We start from the raw sequence: 25,137 nt of genomic DNA, 5'->3' as shown, positions 1-25,137 counted from the left end.
GACACAGATCGTTCATTCAAGTTCTTTTTTTATGTCTGAGGAATCTTAATATTTTACTAGATACAATTAAAATAAACTCTTTTTTTTTTTTTTTTTTTTTTTTTTTTTTTTTTATTTTTCGAGACAGTGTTTCTCTGTATAGCCCTGGCTGTCCTGGAACTCACTCTGTAGACCAGGCTGGCCTCGAACTCAGAAATCAGCCTGCCTCTGCCTCCCAAGTGCTGGGATTAAAGGCGTGCGCCACCACCGGCCCGGCTAGGTGCCTTCTTATAGGATGTTATTTAATTGTCTCAGTAATAATGCTCAGGACTTATGAACTTTGTTTGTTTGTTTGCAATTGTTATCCACACATTCATGCTTATTTAAAAACTCATGGGGATGGGGGTAGGAGTGGGAGGGGGGCTGGAGAAAGGGCTCAGTGGTTAAGAGCACTGGCTGATCTTCAAGAGGTCCTGATTTCAATTCCCAGCAACCACATGGTGGCTCACAACCATCCATCCATAATGAGATCTAATGCCCTCTTCTGGCATGCAAATTTATATGCAGATAGAACTGTCATATAAATAAAATAAGTCTTAAAAAAATAAACCCACACAGCTGTTAGATATTCAAACTGAGGTCCCCCATGTCTCACAGAGTTCAAAGTTTTTCAGAATGTGGGCTCTGGGGGCGATTTGTGGGAAAGTCCCTTCTGTAGGTTGATGTTTGCTTTACTTTTTTCAAGAAAGTTTTTCTACAAGATTCTGTTGTGCTTTGGTGTCAATGTGAGCTGCAGCAGTTCTCCTGGAACACTAGCTATTGGATTAGTATTGATTTCCACCTAGTATATGAATTCAATAGATACCAGTGTTAGGAATATATATATCCCTAACACACACAAAATATTATATATACACACATATATAACACACACAAAATAATATATATATATATATATATATACATATATATAGCAATAACCTATGACTAAACAAAGGAGGGAGGGGCGCAGTAGGGAATATACAATATATGGATTTTGGATAACTTTAAATTTGTGGCTCTGTCATTCACTGCAAAGTGGCCTCTCTATGAGGCTCAGTTTTTCTCTTTGCAAAGAGAGAACCATTTAGTCTCTTGCCATAGCTTACAGGGCTTGCGTTCTAGGCTGAGAAAATACCAGGTATAAAGATGAAGAACACAGGAATATAGTCTGATGCAGGGATGCCAGGTACAGGTAGAGGTTGTGATGGGAGGGGGGAACACAAGGAGACAATGACAGTGGCTGCCTCATCCTAAGGAATTTGAGGAATGTCTTTAAAGTAGGGGAGCAGAAGAAGAAGCAGAGGCTAGTGAGGCCAGACAAGCCTTAAGGACATGATTTCAGTAATCATTTTGAGAATTGTGGCTGGCTTTTATAAGAAGGCAGGTAGAAAAATAGGGTTAAGAGGCAAGAAAAGAAGCAAAAGACACATAGCTTTCCTTGTTTAAGGTGGGTAGCTGGGTATGTTAATAGGAGAGAAGTGTAAATTGTGAGCTAGATAGGTAAAACTGGCTTAGTTTTTTAAAGTGTTTTCATGTTATTCCTTAAAATTGGGGGTATGACAGATAATTTTACTGGGTTATTAAACAGACTTAAGTTAGTTGATACTCATCTTCAGAATTTAGAATGGAGAGCCACCATAGACCTTCCTATACTTCCCCTGGAATGACAGTTGAAGGAATTGAAGTCAGCCTTACCACAGAGATAACCACATCATGTTTACTGCTTCAGTATTCACAGTATCCAGCTAGGGAGCAAGCCCAGATGCTGGCCAGCAGATGAGCTGATTAAAGCTGTGGTACAGGTACACAAAGAAACTTCATTCATCTGTAAAAGGGAATGAAATGGTGTCATTTGTAGGAGAATCTATGGAACTAGAAATCATATTAAGTCAGACTCAAATATGTTTCTTTCATACACAGAGTCAGTCTGTCTTTCTGCCTGTCATTTGTTTGTGTGTCTGTGTGTGTTGTCTATATATGTGTGTTCATGAGTGTATATCTAGAAAATAGAGGGACTGTGACATAGAAGAGAGGTCTAAGAAAAGGAAAAATCAGGAGCAAGAAAGGGATGACAAAGAAGACCAAAAAACCCCACACATTTTGTCTCATGTATGCTAGATCAAGTATCTGTATGGAGACGTATGTATACATATGCACACATAGATGTGACATAAAAGTAAAAGGCATATTTTGGTGTAGGAGGGAAGAGTTGGGATGATGGATTAGGGGTATTGAACAGATGAATATAAAGAAAACTGTATGTGTAAAACTGCCATGTTTTGTCTGACCTACAACATCATTTTGTAAGCTAGTTAAAAATCAAAATTTAGAATGGTATTTTATGTAGTGTAAGGGCTTTGTTTTAGTGAATGCCAACAATAATAGGGTAATTGTTATTGAGTAGAAAGATCTCAGTCGGGAGATGCAGTGGCAGCTGAAGTGGGGAGCATGCTGGCTTGGAATCCTGAGTGCATCATTCACGGTTGAAACAGCAAGACAAGCTAGGTAGGGTGAGTTCATGGTGATGGAAGATAACAAGACCAAGCTGAAGCCTTGGTTAAGAACTAACCTTGAGCCGGGCAGTGGTGGCGCACCCCTTTAATCCCAGCGCTTGGGAGGCAGAGACAGGTGGATTTCTGAGTTCAAGGCCAGCCTGGTCTACAGAGTGAGTTCCAGGACAGCCAGGGCTACACAGAGAAACCCTGTCTCAAAAAAACAAAACAAAACAAAAAACAAAAAAAAGACTAACCTTGAAAGGTATCAAAGAATGAGGCCCAACTCCGGAGGATTGAACGGTATTGCTGACGTCAGCTCAGGCACCGGAGATCAGTTCTACTAATGGGCCTGAGGGTATATCAGAGCCATTGAGGTCAGCTTCAAGGAGTCTTAATTGTTCATAGTAAAAATGGTAAATGTTACGTTGGTACAGCCACCAAGACATAGTTTCTCTCACAGAGCTGCCGCCTCAGGGATGGAATGAGGCAAAGCATGGTGAAACTGAAGTCTTAACTGGTTTCCTCACAGGGTTCTGCACTCAAAACTTCCACCACCCCAGGAAAGAGCAGTTCCAAGCCAGACTCCCGCAGCCTGAGGAAAACGCCAGGTCTGAAAACCAAAGTGGGGCCTACTGCTTCCTGCCTGAGGAGGAAGAGCGACAGCAGAACCCTAGGCTCTGACAGGGCCTTATCGCCTCAGAGGATCAGGCGTGTGTCCGGCTCTGGTAAGAATAAAGGAACTCGACTCTACTTTTTGTGTAGCACTTGATGAATGTTTTGCAATCAAAAATTAGGCTTGGCAGAAAGCAGAAAGACCATCTGGTGTTATAACTAATGCATTATGTCATTAAAGCAGTGAGCTTTTTGTGGTCCAACAGGAGAGGTGGGGAGTCTGAGGAGACAGCACAGCCCTTACCTTTGAGCAGTGCAAAGCATCTTTGGGGCGTGGCTGATGTGCCTAAACTTCCAGGCTATCCCCAAAGCATGTGTACGGAACTGTGTAATTGGCTAGTAGAGTAAACATTGTGACCATCTTGATTGTCAGTTTGACACACCTGGGAAGAAGGAACCTGAATTAAGCAATTGTTTTCATCAATGGGCTTGAGGGCATGTCTAGAGCTTTTTCTTGGCCTCTAGTTGATGTGGGAGGGACCAGTACACCGTGGGCAGTGCCAAACTGAGGCAGGTGGGCCTGGTCTGAGAATAAAAGGCTGCTGAACGTCAACTTGGGAGCGGACCAGAAAGAAGCCCTCCTTCGGTCCCTCTGCCTTGCTTCCTGCCTTGGGTTCTTATTTTGACTTTCCTCAGTTATGGACTGTGACCTGGAGGTTTAAGAGGCGATACATCTCTTCCTTCTCAAGATGCTTTTGCTTATGGTGTTTATTAAAGCTACCGGGAGCAAGCAGGAACAAAAGCGAGTTGTTTTATTAATTTTTTTCTTTTAACAAAGTGTAGTGGGTCACCTGTATAATCTATTTGGAAGGTAGAGGCAGGAGGATTGCATGGTTTAGCCCCACCTGGGAGATATATGGGTATGTATATGTATATATGTATACATATGTACATATGTATATATGGGTACATGTGTATATGTGAGTGTGTATATGGGTGTGTGTGTATATGTGTGTGTGTGTATATATATACATATATGTACATATATGTACATGCTTGCATGTAAGATGACTCTGGGTGTTGGTTGCCAAACCTGATGACTGGAGTGTAGAGAGAACTAACTCCCGTAAGTTGTCCTCTGACCTCCACACAGCCATGCTGGCACAGGTGTTCTCCTTCTCTCACACACACATATTAGATAAATACATGTAACAGAGCTTTAACAGATTGCTAAGCACGTAACTTAATGTAGTGTTTTTTAAAGGTTCATAATGGGTTCCTATCACTTAGGAGGCTTTTTTTCTTTTGAATTTTGCTGAAAGACCATTTAGGGGGTAGAACAGCAACTAAAAAGTTAAAACTTTTCTAACGTGAACTTTCGTTTACCTTGGCTTGGATTTCAGAAGTTCTAGTTTTAAAGTCGAATCAGGCTGAAATTTGATAGCCCCAAGAACGGCTGTTAAGGCCCTTACTCAGTTTGGCAGATGTGCACATTGCTTTGAGCTGGAACAGCAAGTGCGAAATTCATCCGTTTCATAGACTGAGACAAAAAGCCTGCTTAGTCACCCCAGTGAACGGAGAGCTGTCTGCAGGCAACACCCCTTATTTCTGCAGGTACAGCCCCGAGCAAATTAAAGGCGTAGTGGATAGATCCCTTGTAAAAACAGTGACTACTATTGAATGTTTAAAAAGTGTGCATCTAAAACCAATGTGTTCACACACATGTGAGAATGCTTCACAGAGCCTATAGAGAAAGCTGGATCCCAGACAACCTCTTTGCTGCACGACAATTCGCGTTTTTTAGGTTGGCTTTGCAGGCTTCTGTCTCAAAGCCGCCAGTATGAGGAAGTTGCTCTGCCCGAGCATGTGCTATTTAGATTTTTGGCTAATATCAGGCTCATAAGGGTAGAGAAGCACAACCCAGATGATGTGGAAGAGAGATTGATAGCTAATGTCCATTCCCAGGAGAACTGAATGGACAGAGAAGTGTGTCCCCATTAAGTGTAATCATTTGGGAGGAAAATAGAAGAGAAGCTAAGATGTGTCTGGAAGCAGTGGTCCTTATTTTCCATATTGCCACCACTGGACATCGACCAGGAAGGAGATGGGAGCTGTGGTCCTCCTTGCTGCTGCCCGCTGGGCTCTTGGCAGTTAGCAGGGCTGGAGAGCTACCCTCCTGCTTTGATGTTTGGGGCACCTGGGCCCTGGTGCCATGTGGAGCAGTGGTCACTGGCACCCTGAAGTTAGGAGTCCTGTGTTCTGGCTTCATTCTGACACCACTGAGCTGCCAGGCCTGGCAAGTATTTCCTCTCCATTGGATACTTATCAAGAGTGAGGGTTTCAGAATCTTAGAATCCAATAGCTTTTGCAGGCTTGTTTTACTAGGGATAAAATGGAATTCACCTAGTTTTTTTTTTTTTTTTTGAGAAATGGCTGCTACTCTCATGATTATCTGAGCAATATGATGCTTACACACTTATGCACAGATGGTTTTAGAAGTTGGGTCCCTGCCCAAGATCTATTTAAGCAGATGGAATTTTTTTCTGGAGGCAATCAGTCCTTTTTAAATGTCTCTTTACCATTTGTTATATATATATTGTGTCTTAAGAGAGATGTGGATCTGTTAGTTTAAAATTTCATGTATTTTTATTTTATATTGGCACTGGAAATTGAATCCAGGTGACCTTGGTAGCTTCCTATGTGTTGAAAACTTCAGTCTGACTTTATAAAACTAAATCATCTTTTACTTGTTGTGTTGTTGTTGTTGTTTAGAGAGTTTCATTCTGTTTCACTGGCTCATCTGGAACTTGCTGTGTAGCTTAGGCTATCCCGGAACTTGTAGCAATCCTCCTGCCTCTAACTCCTGAGCGCTTAGGGTACAGGCATGTGTCACCATGCCTATTTACACATAGTTTTCTACATGTGAATATAAGAAAATGTAACCGCCACCATTATGGGTTTGGATTTACGTTTTACTTCTATATGGCTAGAAGATTTCTGTGGACTGGATGCTTGTGTCACACCAAATTTAAATGTGGAAGTCCTAACCTTGGAGCTATGGCCTGTGAGGAGGTCTCTCAATTAAGATAAAGATAAGATCCTGGGCCAAACCAACTTACAGCAAGAGTAAGAAATGCCAGAGCTGAATCTCAGCCTTGTGAGATGCAGGAGTGAGGCCAGGAAGAGGCCTCCATCTTGAAACCAGGAAGAGGCTCTTCCTGCTGACCAGCGGCTTAGCCGAGATCTTGGTCTTGGACACCTCAGCTTCTAGAAATAAGAGAAAATAAATTCCCGATGCTTGGGGTCATCCAGTCTGTGGTGTTTGTGGTGGCTAAAGACAGAAGACTAACTCAGCTGTGCAGTGTTATGTTTAAAAAATTAGCAACGGACTTATTTGGAAAGCCTCCATACGTTGGGAGGTGTTTGATGAGGGTGGATAGGAAATGTAACACCGCTGAGTTAAAGGAGGAGAGAGAACCTCAGGAGCCTTTGGGACCACGGCTGCACAATGAAGTGTTTGTGTGTTCACAAACTGAAACCAAATGGATGCCGCTGTCCCCTCCCACTCTTGCTGGCGGGAAAGGTAACTGGCAGCAGTCCTCCAGCCAAGGTGGGTTTTCAATAAGTCCTTTTAGAAAACCAAGCAGGAAGCCCGATCCAGAGTCCAAAATAACATTTTTTTTAAAAAAAGCTCTAAACTGAGTATCAGAATACGGTTAAAGCATTGGGGTACCTCCATTTCACGTGTCAAATATGGAAATTTATATATGATCCCAGAATATGAAGGAAGTCAAAGCCAAGTGCTTTGCTCCTTCAGAATGTGGGTTTTGTTGTTTATGGTGGGTGGTGGTAAGGGCTGAACTCTGGAGCACCGTCCAGGCCTTGAGCATGCTAGGCAAGTGCTCTATCGCTGGGCTAGATCCCCAGCTCTGTTTTGTTTTGGTAATGAACTCAATTAAATATGATTAGATAATGATGGGAATATTCCCAACAATTATTACGACGCTGATGATAATCAGCTCACTTAAAGGTATATATATATACCAGTCTCTAGGCTCTCACTTAATCACCTGACCTCTGAGTTTACGTAACCCTCACTGTGATTTTCTGAGGCTTATTTCCAACATCTAAACTAGGCAACCAACATGAGGTTTTGCTCCTGGGAGGGGCAGAGGTGAGATTCAAAGCAGGCTGTGAAGCTCCGTCTAAGCTCTTAGCCTGATGTTATCACTCAGAAAGAAGCGCAGTTGGAGATGTAAAGAAAGAAGCTTTGAACATATAAAAAACTGTTTTGTCCCCAGCTAGATGTTTGAGAGACCATGGGCTTTAAGCCGTCTTCTCGGTTTTCTATGTAAATACTTCTATAGGATTATTGAAAACTGGGCTGGTGAGATGGCTCAGCCGGTAAGAGCACTGACTGTTCTTCAAAGGTCCTGAGTTCAAATCCCAGCAAGCACATGGTGGCTCACAACCATCCATACTGAGATCTGACACCCTCTTCTGGTACTTCTGAAGACAGCTACAGTGTACTTATTTATAATAATAAATAAATCTTTGGGCCTGAGCAAGCAGGAGTCTACTGGAGGGAGCAGGGCTGACTACCCAGAGCGAGCAGGGTCGATCGACTGGAGTGAGCAGGGGTCCTAAAAGTCAGTTTCCAACAACCAGATGAAGGCTCACAACTATGTGTACAGATACAGTGTGTACTCATATACATAAAATAAATAATGGCATAGAAGAAGTGCTCATCCAGGAGGCCCCTTGGACTGTGGACAGTCCTGGTGGCTACAGAGATTCCAGGAGGCCCCCTGGACTGTGGCCAGTCCTGATGTCTACAGAGATTCACTAGCCAAACGCTCAGCCAGGAGGCCCCTTGTACTGTGGTCAGTCCTGGTGGCTACAGAGATTCCAGGAGGCCCCCTGGACTGTGGCCATCCTGGTGGCTACAGAGATTCACTAGCCACTCCTTTCAGTTGGACTGATTTGGGCCGCTCTGGCTGTGCTTCTCCGGAGTGTAAACTGTCCCCTCGGAGACCAGTGTCGAGCACAGGGTGACCAAGACAGAAAAGGACACTTTCTCTTCCCTGGCACATTTATCTGCGCTGGAAAGCCTGATTCGCCCCCTTGCCCCAGCCATAAAGCTCCCCAAAGTTCTGTGAAGGGGTGACTAAGAGCTGCTTGCGGGAGATTGTTCTTGGCATTACTCTAGAGAAAGAACATTTGGGGGTGAGCAAACCATTCTATTTAGTTGGCTTATTGTGGGTTAATGAATCCCTTCCTAGTACATCCAGAGCTTATAATGACTCGTCTGCTGCTGCGGGTTTTCATCTCATTCAGTTGTACAGCTGCTTGGTTTGTATAAACCTACTTTCTTCATTTATTCAGCATTTGAAATAATTTAAAATCTTAAAAAAAATTGTATAGTGTTTACTACATTTGAGGGAGGTGGTAAAAGTATACATTTCCTCATTCATGTCCATTAGTTATTAAAAACTAGAAATGATCAGCATGTTAGTAACAGATGTTCCTGGATTTGTAACTACTTACAGTACGCGTTAGTGTGTGTCTGGGAACTTCTACTAGAATTTTAACAGTGACTGATGGGCTTTGGGGGGAGCCATTATAGTGGGGCAGGCACTATTCCGGGCTGCCTTGTGTGTATAGTCTCACTGCTGATGAGGGCTAAGTGCGGTGGTTATCTCCAGTCTCCACATGAGGCATCTGAATGTTTGGGGTACCTGGGCCCCAAGTTTCCAAGCTTCAAGTAACTCCCGAAATTACACAACTAATAACGAAGGGAGTCTGGGAATGGGGCCGCTCTGATACCTACATTTCGTTCGTAAGCCTTGACCATACGCATGTTCATTACTAGACTTGACTGAATTAAAGGGTATACAAATGTGACAACAGCCTAGTGACTGCTTACTCATGCTGGCATCTGTGCTTGTTATTAGAGATAAAGAACCCCAAAAGAAAAAAATCCCTACAGCCAGGTGGAGTTGAACATACCTATAATTCTGGTGCTCAGAGACTAGGAGCAGAAGAATTGTTCGCTCTAGGCCAGCCTGGTCTATAATATGAGAGCTGGTCCCAAATGCCACCACCCCTCCTTCCATATATACATGGGAAAGAGACGGGCAACTTCTGGCCTGCAGATGCTTATACTCAAACGAGGGAAACTAGAAAACAAGTGAGTGAAATGTTTAGTACACAAGCTAGTGAGCGATAAGTGCTTAGAGAGCGCAGGGCAGAGCTAGATTATACACTGATGTCGAGAGAGACCTCACTGTGAGAACTGAGCAGTTGGAAATAAAGAGGAAAGCATATGGGTGATGCCTTCCTAAACAGAGTGACCAGACAGTTCAGCGAAGCTTGTGTGTGGGTCCCATGGAACTGTGCATTAACAGCCATTTATAGAGGGAGCTGGAGAAGGGACGCGAGAGGCTGAAGCTGGAGCAAGTAGGGCTTGTAGGCACAGGGAAAGCAATGTCGTCCTTCTCATCGGTGTCACCGTGAATTTAGTCTTGACATGTCCCACAATTCTCAGTAGTGACTTGGAGAAGATTGCTTAGAGAGGGACGTGTGACGTGTGACGTGTCACTGTGAAGCCTATTGGCCATTAAGAGTACCTGTTATGTGTTTGGCAGTCTGCTAGATTCTGAGGCTACAAATGTCATTAAGTCGGCATCCTTTAAGAATTGGGGATGGGATAAATAATTATTCTGTCTGTTGAATATTAACAGTTGAAAATATTAAAATCATGTTCTACAAACATCATGGATAATTTTTCTCACTGTGCTTGAAATTAGCATTTTCTTAATGTTTAACTTCAAAGAGTTTTTGCTATTTTGAAATTTTTAAAATATACTTACTGATAAAATAAATTCTCTCCTAGAAACACTGATAATCTTTTTAAGTAAACTGATTGTTAGACAATGTACACAGATATATAATTCATTTTAAATACTCACCCACTAAGTCAGATGGTATCATATAAGGACTTTTGAATATATTTATTAATGATTCATTTTTAATATTTTATGCTCTTTTACTATGCTTAACTCCCAAAGAATATTTTGCATGTTTTGAAACAATTTAGTATTCAATGTTAGATATAGGACCCTCAGTTATGTATAGTATTAAATATTCATTAATGATATTTTTAGGGTATGAAAGGATTTGAATATAAAAGTTGAACAATTACTTGATTCTCAAAATACTCAATATGTTTGTATAAAATGTATTTAAATAATAAAAATATTAAAAAAAAGATTTGGTTTTGGGGATTGGAGAGAGGAGTGTGCAAGCAGAGCATTCTTAGCTAAAGTTCTGGCCACCTAGACTATGTACTATGCTGTGTGATGGTTTTCTTACATGCCTGTCTCCTGCCAAACTCACATCCATAGGACAGCGTCTGGGAATGAGTTATTTTTATATTTCCCAGTACTCAGCACAGTGTACCTGTTATATAACAGGCATTTAAAATGTCCTCTAGCTGGCTTTGATCGAGTACTTAGACAGAGCACTGAGTAGCCACAGTACAGAGAGGAAACCAGCTTGGCCCAAGCGAAGACTAGAGGAGAATGGGGGCCATTTTCAGCTAATCTTCCTGTATGTCTATGGGAGTGTCAGTAGACAAGGTTGCTGGCATCAGCAGGGCTTCTGAAAGGCTGTGGTGTAAGTGGCCAATGGTGTGGCCAGGTTCTGGACTAGACCGTGTGTTGAGATATGAGTGAGAGTTGAGCTTCTGTTTCAAGGGAGCTGCAATCAGATGAGTTCTAGTCATCTAGATACAAATCCTGAGACTCTGTCAGTGTTCAGGGAATAGGAAATAGGACATGCTTTTAAAATGTCGTGGTGGATATCCTGATCTGCTTGCTTGGTAGGGAGTGGTCTCAAGGGTGTGCCTACAGATTTGTTTTTGAGATGGTCAGATGTATTTGGGGAGAGGTCGTAAGTCAAAGTTGGGAAGAGAGAGCAAGAAAAGGTTTTCAGAAAATGCATGCTGCGATGGTTTGTATATGCTTGGCCCAGGGAGTGGCACCATTAGGAGGTCTGAACCTGTAAGCCAGACCCAAATATATGTTGTTCTTTATAAGACTTGCCTTGGTCATGGTGTCTGTTCACAGCAGTAAAACCCTAACCCAGACACTTGCCTACAAAGTGCTTCCAAAGGTAGATACATGTTTCTGACTTAAGATGATACAAAGGTACAGAGGTCGAGCATGCCTGTGCCAAAAGAGCCAATAAGGCTTGAGAGCAACAGTCACAGTGGGGTGGCATTCGAGACAGTTTATCTTTGAGATACAGGGGGTGAAGAAGTGTGTGGATATTAGATTAATGAGACCAAATAGAGGTTAGAAGAGTGGAGGTGAGGGAGATAGCTCCATTTTCCAGCTCACTTTGATGGGCAGAGATGATTCACCCTCAAGAGTTTCCAGAGATTTTAATGGCTCATTTGTTTTTTGTTTTTTGTTTTTTTTGTAACCCTAGGAAAGGAAATAAACTGAGGACGGTGATCAATGTTGAAATCTTAGTAAGCTGCCTGTTCAACGGAGTTCTCTTGTGGACTTGGCTTCTAAGGAGCCTGGAAGCTGTCTTTGGTGGTTGGGGTTTTGGTGCTGGGGTTGTACCCAAGACCTCCTGTGTGCTAATCGAGTGGTTGTCCTACTGAGCCCCACCCCGCCCTCTTCCTCCATCCCTTTCTGGATCCTCAGTGTTAAGTGCTGGATGCTAAACAAATTCCCAGGTGCACTTAGAAAGAAAAGACCCCGCCCATCTTTTTCTGGAAAGCTGGGAACGGATGCACTCGCACCCCTCCCAAAGTCTTTTTTTTTCTTTTTCTTTTTTTTAAATTACATTCTGAATTTTGAATGTTCTCTCAGGTTCCCAGGCCCATGACTAAGGGAAGTTATTTTTGCTTAATCCCCACTCTAAAACAGCCGGTCCTCGTGAACGTACTCGCAGAGACAGGTACCGACAGCACTACCGTCAACACCACGCTTCTGTGGGATTCAAGTCATCGTGAGAAAGTCGCTTTGTGGATGTTCTCGTTTCTCCGTCAAATTACCTGTCTTGGGGCTGGGAGTGTTTGCGTTGTGACTCACCGGTGCTGCTGTGGCTTCGTGATGTCAGCTTACCCTCGAATGTGAGCAAGCGGTGGTGTTTGCACCAAGGGGTAGCTTCTTAACGCCCTGCCTACTAGGAGAACATTATTGCGGATAAATCCTGAAGTCACATTTAGCAGTATATAAGCAGTGTAGCTGAATCCCCGTGTTCTGGAAGGTAGTTGACATCTGCTTGGACAGTGACTGGTCATATGTCATAACCCAAACCTAGAAAATGGTGGGGTGGGCATCGGCATCCTTAACAGCTGAGTTGGGGAGGCAAGGGATTCTTCGCATTTCGTTTGTTCTTCTAACAGAAAAAAAAGGGTAACTAGGAGCACTTGCACAAATAACAATGTGGGAACTAAGACACTGGCTTGCACTCTTACTTGGGTTAATTGATGTTGATGCTTTCAGATGCTTAAAACCCTCAGGAGGGTAGGTGGGTGATCTGTACCTGTAACTGAAGCTCTTGGTAGGCAGAGACAGGGAGCTTACCCTAAGTTTGAGCTACAGAGATACTATTTCAAAACAAAACAAAACAAAAAAAAACAAAAACAAAAATAAAAAACAAAAAAACCAACCTAGCAAACAAACAAAACCCAGAAATAAAAATGAGGCTACACACGGATTTGAAGACTAGACAGAAGAGAATGTGAAGGTTGGGGACAAGGTCAGGGCCGAGAGGCTGGAAATACAGAGCAAGGTGGATGGTGAGTGAGTGTTCTGGTGTTCTGTGGACTGGTGGTGTGGCAGCCAATGGAGAAGTTGGGACACACAGAAGCCAGGTCTCTAACAGAGAACATAGGGGAAGCATTCAAGCAAAGCTAGCCTCTGGTATGGTGTGACTTCCTTAATTTTTGAATTGGTAACTTTTCAGTTTCCAATGGGTGACATTTTGAGTGGAAAGTCAGGAGGGGAAAAAGGAACCCTTTCAGCTTCCTACCACTAATAATAACCTCTAGTGTTGGCTAGTACTCCTACGCATTGTTTAGAGCTACTTACAGGGATAGTACCCACCATCTACGTACTCATAGAAATACCATACTGAAGGATCAGCAGTTACCCAATTACTTGTTGGCACTTTTTGTTTACAAGGTACCTGATAATGCCTACTGTCTAAAGATTGATTTACTTACATATTTTATATATTTAAATATTCTATCTGCATGTATGCTGTATCCCATTATAGATGGTTGTGAGCCACCATGTGGATGCTGGGAATTGAACACAGGCCCTCTGGAAAAGCAGCCACTTAACTGAGGGTCCATTTCTCTAGCCCCGTGTTTAAATTTTCTAAATTTCATTAGTGCCATGATTTTCAATGACTACATTTTCTGCACGTGCTGTTTGTCTCTCTGTAGTATGATACTAGTATGTAGCGTGGTATAAGAGAATACCACAGGACGTGTAATTTGTAAGTCCAAAAATATGGTGCTGGCCTTATCCTGTGCACAAAGGCACAAAGCAAGGGAGTGTGGGAGAATACACATGCAAGAGGGGATCAAACTTGCCTGTAGAAAGAGCCTGCTGTCCCAGTCACCACACACTAGCAGAACAACATTATTCTATTATTGAGACAAATTTCAACCTGTGGGTTGTGACCCCTTTGGGGGTTGCATATAGGATATCCTATATTATGATTCACATCAGATATTTACATTACCATTCATAACAGTAGCAAAATTACAGTTATGAAGTAGCAATGAAATAACTTTATGGTTGGGGGTCACCACAACATGAGGAACTGTATTAAAGGGTCACAGCATTAGGAAGGTTGAGACCCACTGCATTAGTGAGTCCAGAATTCTCCCAGGCCTATCTCCTCATGAGGTACTGCCTCCCAACACTGCTGTGTTGTTCTGGGAGACATGTTCAATCGATAGCAGCTGTGTTTCATGCCTGGTTTTGACCATTTAGGGAGGTTTCCAGCTCGCCCTCACTCTGCTCCCTTAAACAGTCCTCTACAGAAGAGCTTTGTACAGGCATACTCTGGTCAGACATTTCTGGCTGCATTCCTCTGGGTGGACTCGAAGGGTGTGGGCATTGTTAATGCTTTGGGTACACTTTATTGAGTTGCCATTCAGAAAAAGCAGGCGAGTCCGTGCAGCATCTCTGATGACAGAAGAATTTTTTCCAAAGCTCTTGCCAGTATTTTGTTGTTTCTGAAGTTCTTTCCAGAGATTCAGCTTTAGGAAGGGTGTAAAGTGGCATTTTAATTGGCCTATAACTTGGTACTTAAATATTTATTGAGTACACGTAGATTCACTTTTGTGCTAGAGAACCACAGTGCATACAAGATCAAAACAGGCCCTGAATATCCTGTCATGCTGTGTAACATAGACTGTCTATGAATAAAGTGTTGGGTACTGATAATCTGAGAAGATAGAAAAACTGCTGAAAGAGAGGAGTGGAGATATGAGAGGTGTGTGTGTGTGTGTGTGTGTGTGTGTGAGAGAGAGAGAGAGAGAGAGAGAGAGAGAGAGAGAACATGTATGTGCATGTGAATGTGTGGAACTGTGGCCAAGGGCAGCCGTCTGGAACATCCAAGCTTAAAGTAGAGGATGAGGAGAAATCCTAAAGAAGGGTCAACAAGGGACAGCCAGAGATAGAGGAGGGAAGGCAGTTAGGAGAGACAACAGAAGAATCAGTTACCCACATCAAACACTACAGACAAATTAGTAGGGTCAATAAGAGCAGTTTGAAGCAGGTGGCAATTGCCTTAAGACGCAAGGCTGTACATCTAATTTAAAAGGAGGCCTGGAAGGAAGGCCATTCCATGTTCGGTAATTAAATAATGTCACCACCTGCTTTATTGTCTGTCCACCCTTCCTGCTCATCCTATTGTCTTAAGGACAAAAATCAGTTAAAACATGGTCGCCAAAAGTTCCACCCACCACAGACTCTTGCTACTGCTCTCAAAGACTGGAAGCCAAGGGCAGTGTCCTAGGGTAGCGGCTCCGTCTTCTCATGCCTGGCTGTGCGGCTCGGGGAGGAAAGAGAGTTCTCCACAGCGTTCTTCTTCTCAGATCTTCTTGGCCCCGAGCAGAGATGATGTTCACTCCTTATATCAGAAGAGGTCAGGAAGCAAGTATTCAGCTTTAATTTTTTTTTTTTTCCTCTATGGGTGTACTGGGGATAGAGAGTAAAAATGGCATCTGGGTAGCCAAAAAAGGTATTAGTGACAGGAGCATAACCTTAAAATGTTGAATTGACGTTGCTTAGCCGTTAGGGCTCTTGTTTACTTGTGTTTTGGAGCAAATGATTTGAGTTGGCACTGCCGTTTGTCCCATTTCTACTACATGACTGTTAATTTTGTAGCTAATAATTATTAAACTGGTTTTTTTTAGATTGTCAAAAGTTTCCTTTTCCTTTTTCTATATATAACGAGATCACCTTACACAGTAAAGTGACATATACTCAGTTATTAATTTTATGGTTTCATTTCAAATATTTTGCTTTTTTTTTTAAATACAATGTATGTTGGTGATCAGTCAGAAAGGAGCTAGTTTTCTCATGCCACTCTTCGCCAGGTACATTTCTAAGACATTTGTTTGTGAGGCCCCGTGAGAGGACGCAGCAGTAATCATCCTCAGACACAAGGAGGTAGAAGCCCAGAGAGGTTAAGTAGCCTGCCCCCCCAGCCGTGTCTGGTGGAGATGGACTTAAACTGAGTTATTGCATTCTAGATCTTGTCCCTTAGCCACAGGCCATGGTACTTACTATTCAATTTGTAATTTGGATAAAAATCTCAATATAAATGAGTTTTTTTTTTTTTATTGAAATCCCCTCCCTTATCCTATCCTGAATTTTCTTTCTGATATTTGTGTACAGGTACACAAATTGATATTGTGACACACAGGTCCACTAATCTGTCTGTGTACCTGTGTGTCAATTACAACAGAAAGCTTTGGTGTTAATGAGGAAAATGCTCTGCACTGACAGATTCTGTAGTGTGGAGTCCGTTCCCCACTGTTGTAGAGCCGCCATTCCCGTTTCCCAAACCTTTGCCTGCTCTAATTAGTCATTAGAAATTTAAACCTTAATTCCGAAGTCTGCCTTTGTCTTGCCCTTTGGCGACTGCCCCATTCTTTTCTGTCCCTATGAATTTACATGTTCGATGAAGCTCGCAGAAGAGAAATCATGCAGCAGTTTTTCTTTGTGATTGAATTAATGTGGCTTAGCATCATGCCATCGGCCTAATTCATGTTGTGGCCCTATCAACATTTCCTTGCTTTCTAAGGCTGAATAGTAATCCCTCATATATCTGTCTAGACTATGTTTTATTTATCTGCCCATGAGTACTTTGGTGGCTTCCACATTTGAGGTGGGGGGTGACTGTTGCTGCTGTTAACATCGGTGTTTACATGGGTTGTGTCCCCGGCTTTCACCTCTTCTGGCTATACCTCTAGACATGGGGTTGCAGGACGATATGGTAAATAGGTTTAACTTTTCGAGGAGCGCTCATACTGCTGTGCGCAGTGGCCATTCACTAGCTTGTATTCACAAAGGTAATAGCTCTACGTGCTCACCAGTGTTTGATGTTTTATCCTGGTCATCCTAGTGGGTGTGAGGCAGTTTCTCATCATTTGGATTTGCATTTCCGCAATGGACAGGGATGCGGAACAGCTTGCATTTTAGCATGTGCCCAGTGACCACCCGTGTATCTTCTTTGGAGATGTCTCTAAGTCCTTTGCCTATTTCCAAGTTTAATTGCTTGGATGTCTTGTAGTTGAGTTATGGTCTTCTCTTTTTTTTTTTCTTCCAGAATTTAAAATTTAAACTTATTACATTTTAATTATTAAAATTTAAAATTTTTTTCTCAGCATCATTTTAAAATAGCATTAGATTATAATGTTAATTTGGGGGAAATTAGCATGTATTCATATTCAAATCTATCTTTGGGTGAATTTGAGAGGGGCAGGGTATATGTATTCATTTGTCCATGTGTATAACTTTTGTTGCTAAAAGACAGTTTTTTAAAAAAAAATTTTTTTCCCAACATACACAGTGCAGTTACCTTCCTGGCTAAGCAAGTAAACACCTGTGTAATACACACTCACTCCATGTGATTCCATTGCCCAGATCTTTTAATAAGTGGTCTGTGTAACAATGTAGTAGATTCTCATTCTCTCTACCCCAGTCTCTTCTCTCCCTCCCTCCCTCCCTTTCTCCCTCCCTCCCTCCCTCTCTCTCTCTCTCTCTCTCTCTCTCTGTGTGTGTGTGTGTGTGTGTGTATGTGTGTGTGTGTATGTAACTGAATCTCATCACTACAAATGATACATACATTTTATCAAATACGAACTGTGACATGCTTTCCGATGTCTCTCATAGCTGCGTTAAGTCTCTGTTCATGTTGGTTGATAGTTCAGAGATGGGGAACTACTTTGGCTGGTAGATGTTTTGTGGATCTGGGAATTGCTGTCGTTTCTTTGAAGGTGTTTCTCTTGCAGTGCGGACTCACCTACCTTTCCCAGGCCTTTCTTTAGAGTAAGCTGTGTCAGCGCTGGGAGACTGGCAATGCACCTTTGAAGGCCCTGGGGCTTTCTCTTGGAGAAGAAAGTATTTCATAGAAGTGGAGGACAAAGGAGGGCCGTTGGGGAGCTCATTCTTTGGCTTTCATTTCAAGCCCTAGGAAACATATCTATTAGGAGGAAATCATGACTTTCCAGTAGTAAAGTGGCTGCCTTCGTAATAACCATACACAAGCTATGAATGAAGGCATTGACTTAGTAAGTAAGGAACATCCCTCCGTGGCCTCTGCATCAGCTCCTGCTTCCTGACCTGCTTGAGTTCCAGTCCTGACTTCCTCTGGTGATGAACAGCCATGTGGAAGTAAGCTGAATAAACCCTTTCCTCCCCAACTTGCTTCTTGGTCACGATGTTTGTGCAGGAATAGAATCCCTGACTAAGACAGTGTCCTTCTTTAGTGAAATGAAAAGAGTGGATGACCAGCTACTGCTTGCAGATGGACTCAGTTACTGGAATCTACCTTGTCCGTCCAATTTCTCCTTTCTTGGTCTCTGGATCCAAGTTGTACTGGGTGTCATGCATTTGAATGTGGCCCCATTGACTTCAGCATTCATGACTTTTCATTGTTAACTGTGCTCGCCATCTAGAGAAAATCCATCCCAATAAATGAGATCTTCTTACCCCTGCCCTTTTCCTCTCTAGTACACCCCATCTTGTCAGGCCCCGACAATAGTCCCATAATACTGCAATGTTTTCCTGCAACTGTTTCATTATAAAATTTAAACTTCATGTGTGATTTCTTTTTCTTCTTTTGTGCTCTTGAACCTCAATTAATATTGTGAAAATGGTTATAATTACAAAAATGAATCTACTTATGTATCATCATAGCCATCAAAATGGCTATTCTAATGTCCTATTACACAGGCTGAGAGTTAAACAATCATAATTCATATGAAACTTAAAAAGAAAAAAAGACTGTGAATAACCAAAGCAGTCCAGAGGGATAAGGAACATGGCTGGAGGTGTCATGATACCTAACCTCAAATTATAAAGTGGAGATGGAGCGACAAAGACAGCTTGGTATGAGAGCATGCCCTTAAACCAACGGAGTAGAACAGAGGATCTATAAATAAGTAAGGAGGGTGGAGCCTAATTTTGTCAAAGGAGTCAAAAAACACTTCAGTGGAAAAAAGCCTTTTTTTAAAGAAAGATTTATTTATTTATTTTATTACGAGTACACTGTAGCTGTACAGATGATGGTTGTGAACCATCATGTGGTTGCTGAAAATTGAACTCAGGACTGCTGCTTGCTCCAGCCCCACTCACTCTGGCCCAAAGATTTATTTATTATTATATGTAAGTATACTGTAGCTATCTTCAGACTCACCAGAAGAGGCTTCAGATCTCATTATGGGTGGTTGTGAGCCACCATGTGGTTGCTGGGATTTGAACTCAGGGCTCTTGGAAGAGCAGTCAGTGCTCCTAACCACTGAACCATCTCTCTAGCCCAGAAACAAGCCTTTTCAACAAATGATGTTGACAAATCTTAAGAGACTCTCTTACAGAAGAGTGACATTAGATCTGTATCATTCAACCTGAATGGAAATCAACTCAAAGTAGATCTTAATTCATAAAGTGAAGCTGCAAGAGAAAAATGTAGCAAATATTCCTGGAGACACAGGGGTGGGCAGCATGTTTCTGCACAGAGCTCAGTAACATAGGCACTAGGGCCAAGAATCAACAAGCAGGGTTTCTTGAAATTAAAAAGTTTATGCACAGCGAAAGAAGCCATCAGCTATGGGCCAAAGAGCTCACAGGCTGGGGGAATATCTTCACCAGCCACACTTCAGACAGGAGGCTTATCTCTGCAAAAATTAAACACTGAAGATATAATGCTGCTAATCCGATGGAATGGGAATTTGGAGAAATTCCTACTCAGTTCTTATGGGAATGCAGATCAATACGTTATTTGGAAATCAGTTTGAAGTTTGTAAAAATAAAAGTAGAAATATCCTATGTCCCAGCCATTTCACTCCTGGGCACATACTCAGAGAATATGTGCCCATACTCTACTAAAGAGACCATGTTTCATTGCTTGATATATTCACAACAGCAAGGAAGGTGAACCAATGAAGATATGGCTATGAACAGATAATGATAATGTGGTACATTTACACTATAGAATATTATTCAACTGTAAAGAAAAGTGAAGTCTTGAAGCTTCCAGAAAAAAAGGGTGAAGTTACAAATTATATTGAGGTCACCCCAACTCAGAAAAGAATCACGTGTCCTCCCTCCTATGCAGATCCTAGCCTACAGTGTATATGGAAACTGCATAAGTGTGTATATATAGTGGAGCATCTAGAAAGGAGACTTGGGGAGGCCTTAGGTGGTGAAGATCATGACCCAGGCAAAAAGAACACTCAACAGAGAACATAAAGCTATGTTTTCCCCCGTTTCTTTTTCTTCCTTTTTTCTTTTTCATGGTTGACCTGTATATAAACGTAATTGGTAGAGAAAGTGAAAAACCCCGAGTGGAGCTCCATTGTTTCCGAATGGGTGTTCTGATCTGAATGTAGAGGTCCACAGGGGCGTATAGCGTTTGGGACTGGCCAAATGCTTGAGTGACCAGCTTAAACCAGCTTAAACCAGCTGTTTTTTGTGAGTTAATTAGAATAAAGTGACTTTGATATAAAATTGTAAAAAGTGTGGTATTTGGACCGTGCATCCCCCGTTGTACTCAGTGCTACCAAGGGCCTTTCTGTAGCGTCCATGATTTACATGCGTTTACTTGTATAACCAACTTAGCTTGCACTCAGCACCAAGAGAAATGATAGATAGGAGTCCTGGTGGAGCACTGCCAGTTAGGCACTCACTGTTTCTGGGCGGGTGACTTCTCCTAGTAGCTCAGGCTTGGATTTGAACTTGGCTACCTCTGTTTTTCTTCCTTTAACGTTCCCACGGCACAGCAGAGGGATGCTGGAGACCTCAGTCTCATGACCTGGGATCCTGCTTTCCCATGGCACACAGCAGGGGGATGATGGTTAGGCATCAGTGTCACTGCCTCAGGTCAGACACGTGGCCCAAGAAAGCATCTAAGTTGCTTTTGTAACGTGACAACATAACTAATAATTGCTAGGATTAGTCTCAGCATTAAAAGTGTGATGTTGGGGAGGGAGGGAGAAGATACCTCAGTTGGTGTAAAGTATTTGCCATGCAAGCATGAAGACCTGTGTTCAATATCTAGCATCTACATAAAAAAGCCAGGCTGGGGAAGCAGACACAGTTAATAACCCTGGGGCTCACTGATCCATCAGCCTAGCCTAATTGACAAACTCCAGATCAATGAAGGAGCCTGTCTCTCCAAAAAAAAAAAAAAAAAAACAAGGCAAGTAGTCCTAAGGAATGATGTCACTGTTGCCCTAGCCTCCATGTGCATGCACAGCTGAGTACAGGCACCTCCTGCTCACATGGGTATCCACATGAGCTCACATAGGCCTGCGAACCGGGTGCAGAGGCAAGTGTGTGTTGTCCGAGTGCCCTGGAGGTTGAAGCAGGAGGATTACTTGAGCCCAGGAAGCTGGACAAGAGAGCAAGCCTCTGCATTTTCAAAGTTAGGCTTTTGGTGAAATGGGTGGAAGGGAGAGGGCAGGGAGGGAGGTATCAAGTAAGAGCTCCCTTGGGGAGGTCCCAAGGCCCGACGCTATTACTGAGGCTGTGGAGCGCTCACAAAAAGGGACCTGTCATGACTGCCCTCCGAAAGACCCAACAAGCAGCCAAAAGAGTCAGATGCAGATATTTGCACCCAACCAATGGACAGAAGCTGCTGACCTCTGTTGAGTTAATGAAGGCTGAAAGAAGCCGAGGAGGAGGTTGACCCTGTAGGAGGATCAGCAGTCTCAATAAATCGGAACCCCCAAGATCTCTTGAACACTGGACCACCAAACAGGCAGCTCACACCAGCTGATATGAGGCCCCCAACACACGTACAGAAGAGGACTGCCGGGTCTGAGTTCAATCAGGGATGATGCACCTAACCCTCAAGACACTGGAGGCCCCAGGCAGTTTAGAGGTCAGGTGGGGTGGGGGCATCCATGTGGAGACAGGGGTTTGGGGAGGAGGTGTGCGATGTGGAGCAGTTGAAGGGTGGATGGGGGGCGTGGAATAGGGAGTAAAAAATTTAAATTAATGTAATTAAAATATAAGAGTTCCCTTGGAACCTTCTTAAGGAACATGGGCTAAGGCAGGTAAGGGGATAGGGGACTGAGTATGGGGCAGTGTGCTGAGTATGGCAGGCTGTGCGTTAGTGAGCATGGTGTAGGTCTCTGGAGTCACACTAGGAAATGTCTGTAAGTCTACAGTGTTTCCAGAGGCAGTACTGGGAAGGAAGCACAGATTTCCAAGGAATCCTTGTACCTCTCCTTGTATCTTCCGAGCTTGTTAGGTTTTGAATACATTGTGTAGCTGTGGCCCAGAAAATTTGATCTGTTTGCTCAACCCCCAGAAAATTTGATCCGTTTGCTCAACCCGGAGCAAAGTCAGTTCCTGGAGCTGACTCCTCCTGGATGTGTTTGCTGACAGCATAGCAGTTTGATAAATTTGTACTCTAAAGATCTGCTTTTCCATTCCTCTTAAAAGGAATTTTCTTGAAAGGAATTTTCTTGAAAAAATGGTCGGCACAAGAAAGTAGAATAGGTGTCTGAATGTGTAACACTCGCTGGAACTGTTGGTAAGGAATTTTATTTAATTAATAGACTCAAGAGTCAAATTGCCTTGTAAAATGGGCGATTGAATGTCTCGGTGTCAATGGTGAGAGAGTGTATTAACAAAATTAGTCATTTACTCCTGGCATAGAAAGAAAATTGATTTCAACAGACATCTGTTGCAGCTCACCCTCTACTCCTTGCTTTGTGAAGTCCATGGGACAGAGTTGAATTAGGAGTGCTTCTGCTCTCAGAAACCTTTGAGACTTCACCCAGAACACGAGGTATGAGGCGAAGCCAGAACAGCAGGGGTGGCTTGTGGAGAAGCCAGAATTCTTAACAGCTCAGTTTAGATATAATGAATCCGTTTTCAAAGTACCTGTCATTGAACCTGGGGCCTCGTGCACACTAGGTGGGTGCTTTGTCACGTCCTGGGACAAACCAGTGAAGATAACATTTTGCCACTGTCACCTTATTTCTATGCCATTGTTAAAGTGTGACAGCATCATTTTCATCAAAGGTCTTTCCAACTCTTGATGCACTTTAGGGATGTGATGCTACCGGCATAGACCGCATGGGAGACACTCTATGTCAGGATATAGGGAGAAAGCATGACCCCAGTGGTTTGAAGATTGCCTGATGAAAGGGATGCATGAGTGACCCAGAGTGTCCATGTTGAAACACAATACGGACTTCAGTGTGGGTGGATCTGGTATTGAGGAGGAAGATATGGCTGAGCTTGAGAATTTGAGGTTCAGTCTCAAGTCCTTGGGTAGAGCATAAAGCACATCCAATAGACTTCTCAAGAGAAGGGGAACGTGTTTGGAGAGTTCTGACCAAAAACATTGGCTGGCAAGTTCGCCTTTAGGCACTAAGTGTGAGCATCCAGTTGTGTTCCTAAGACATCAGAGGTTACAAAACGTGTACACATGGAAGCCTTTCCCCCAGCAACGCAGTGTTAGAGATTTGAGGGAATTCACATTAAGCTTGGCAAATAAACTGTAAAGAGGAAAAGGGGGGAAAAAGTGTGCACAGCGCCACCTGCTGTTCAGCTCCAAACATATATATATATGTATATATATTGTATATATATATATATATATACATTGTATATATATATATTGTATGTATATATATTGTATGTATATATATTGTATGTATATATATTGTATGTATATATATATTGTGTATATATATACATATATATATATTAATGAAAGATTTCTCCCAACTACCTGGGGTTTTTTTGTTTGTTTGTTTTTGTTTTGTCTTTTGGGGGGCGGTTTGTTTTATTTTTCTTTGAGTGCTTTTCAATTTTCATTTATTTCTTTTTAAACATGGCCACCTCATGTGCTCATGGAGCCATCCGCTAATATTTTAGTGTTAAAAGGAAAGGCATCCCATCAGATCGTTTCTGCTTTGATCATGATTTTACCAAAGGCTTCTTTCTTAAATGATTTTCCCCCCTGATCCTTCTTGCACATCAGAGAAGATGTGTGAGTTAATTACTTGAGGCTCCAGGGTTTAGAGCCACACTTTATAGCCTAATTGCTTCATTGTTTCTGCTCTTCTGCTTCTGAATTATTCAAAACAAGGAAGTGTATGTGTACCTTCTGTCTTTCCTCTGAAGCACCACCGTGTCGAGCATTAATTTTGCATTCTGACTCAGTAGTCGACAAAGATGTTTGAGTGTAGCAGTTTAAAGTACAAGTTCTCACAATGGATAGAAACCTTTTTTTTTCTTTTTAAAATCCCAAGGAAAACCTCCGTGCTTGAAAGTGGCACAGCCTTCTTGGGTGAATTTGCCTAGACCACTTCCTATATCCGAAGCATCCTTGATGTGCAGGGCAGGAAGCACCCGGTCAGTGGCCAGCACCCACAGTGAGCTGAGCACCTACAGCAGTGACTGTAAGTCAGACTAACGGGCACATTTTGTGGGTTGTTGAGACAGTAGTCATAGGCAAAGCCAATGGTCGACAAATGATTAATTTTGTCTCTGTATCTTAGTGGGAATTTTACACATGGCTTCTTTGTAATTACTCAGAACGTTTGACAGGGAAACACATTTTTAGGAGTAGATTTCTTTGGATGAACGTCCAGGGGACCCTGAAGTGGTTATGTATTAATGGCACCTGCTATATAAAGGAGCTTAAAGCCCATTATCCGAGCTGACATGTTTGTGAGGCTGGTTTGGTTTTGTTTTGTTTTTGAAAGAGTGTCTTGTAGAAGTGCTTTGTAATATTTTACTTTAGATGCCAGATGCAGGGTGGCATCAATTATTACATATTTAAACTTAATCATAAATAATTTAAACACAGGGGAACACTCTGAAAGGTTTTTGTAAATTCTGTTTTCTACACGTTGAGTCTTTTTCCCCCCTAAAGACTTCTCCCTTTTATTCAAAAGATGTATTATAGAAAAGTACTTTTTGTTTTGTTTTTTACTTTTTCTCCTCAAAGTTCCTCACAAAATAATCCATGAATGAGTTAAGACACACAACTTTGGAGGGCCCACTGTGCCTAGGATCATAATAGATACAGGGAGGGATACAGGACACAGAGAAATATCCTTATAAATAAAAAGCAGATGAGGAGAAAGAGACAGATTGTACATTTGTGAGGAAGAGTTGGAGATGTGTGCGCTTTGCTTTAACGACAAATCTACGTCTTGTTTGTGCGTGTGAGAGAAAGAGGGAGGGAGGGAGAGAGAGAGAGAGAGAGAGAGAGA

At 42.5% G+C, this 25,137-nt stretch overlaps 1 protein-coding gene across 6 annotated transcripts in view; it reads left to right on the top strand.

Annotated features, from left to right (window-relative positions):
- Positions 1 to 25,137, top strand: part of Mtus1 (microtubule associated scaffold protein 1) — a 152,339-nt gene that overhangs the window by 57,464 nt on the left and 69,738 nt on the right. For 3 of the 6 annotated variants that reach the window (XM_031339591.1, XM_031339589.1, XM_031339590.1), the window contains exons 3-4: positions 3,046 to 3,241; positions 24,169 to 24,318. In XM_031339591.1, the coding sequence (XP_031195451.1) occupies positions 3,046 to 3,241; positions 24,169 to 24,318 (346 nt within the window). Of the gene's footprint in view, positions 1 to 3,045; positions 3,242 to 14,739; positions 15,315 to 24,168; positions 24,319 to 25,137 lie in introns of those variants that run through there. The other 3 variants (XM_031339593.1, XM_031339592.1, XM_031339595.1) reach the window with 3 other exon arrangements.

This window comes from Mastomys coucha, unplaced genomic scaffold (genome assembly GCF_008632895.1).
Source record: "Mastomys coucha isolate ucsf_1 unplaced genomic scaffold, UCSF_Mcou_1 pScaffold22, whole genome shotgun sequence".
Classification (NCBI taxonomy): Eukaryota; Metazoa; Chordata; class Mammalia; order Rodentia; family Muridae; genus Mastomys; species Mastomys coucha.
The sequence above is the reverse complement of the archived record's forward strand: the minus strand, read 5'-3'. Positions and strand labels throughout refer to the sequence as shown.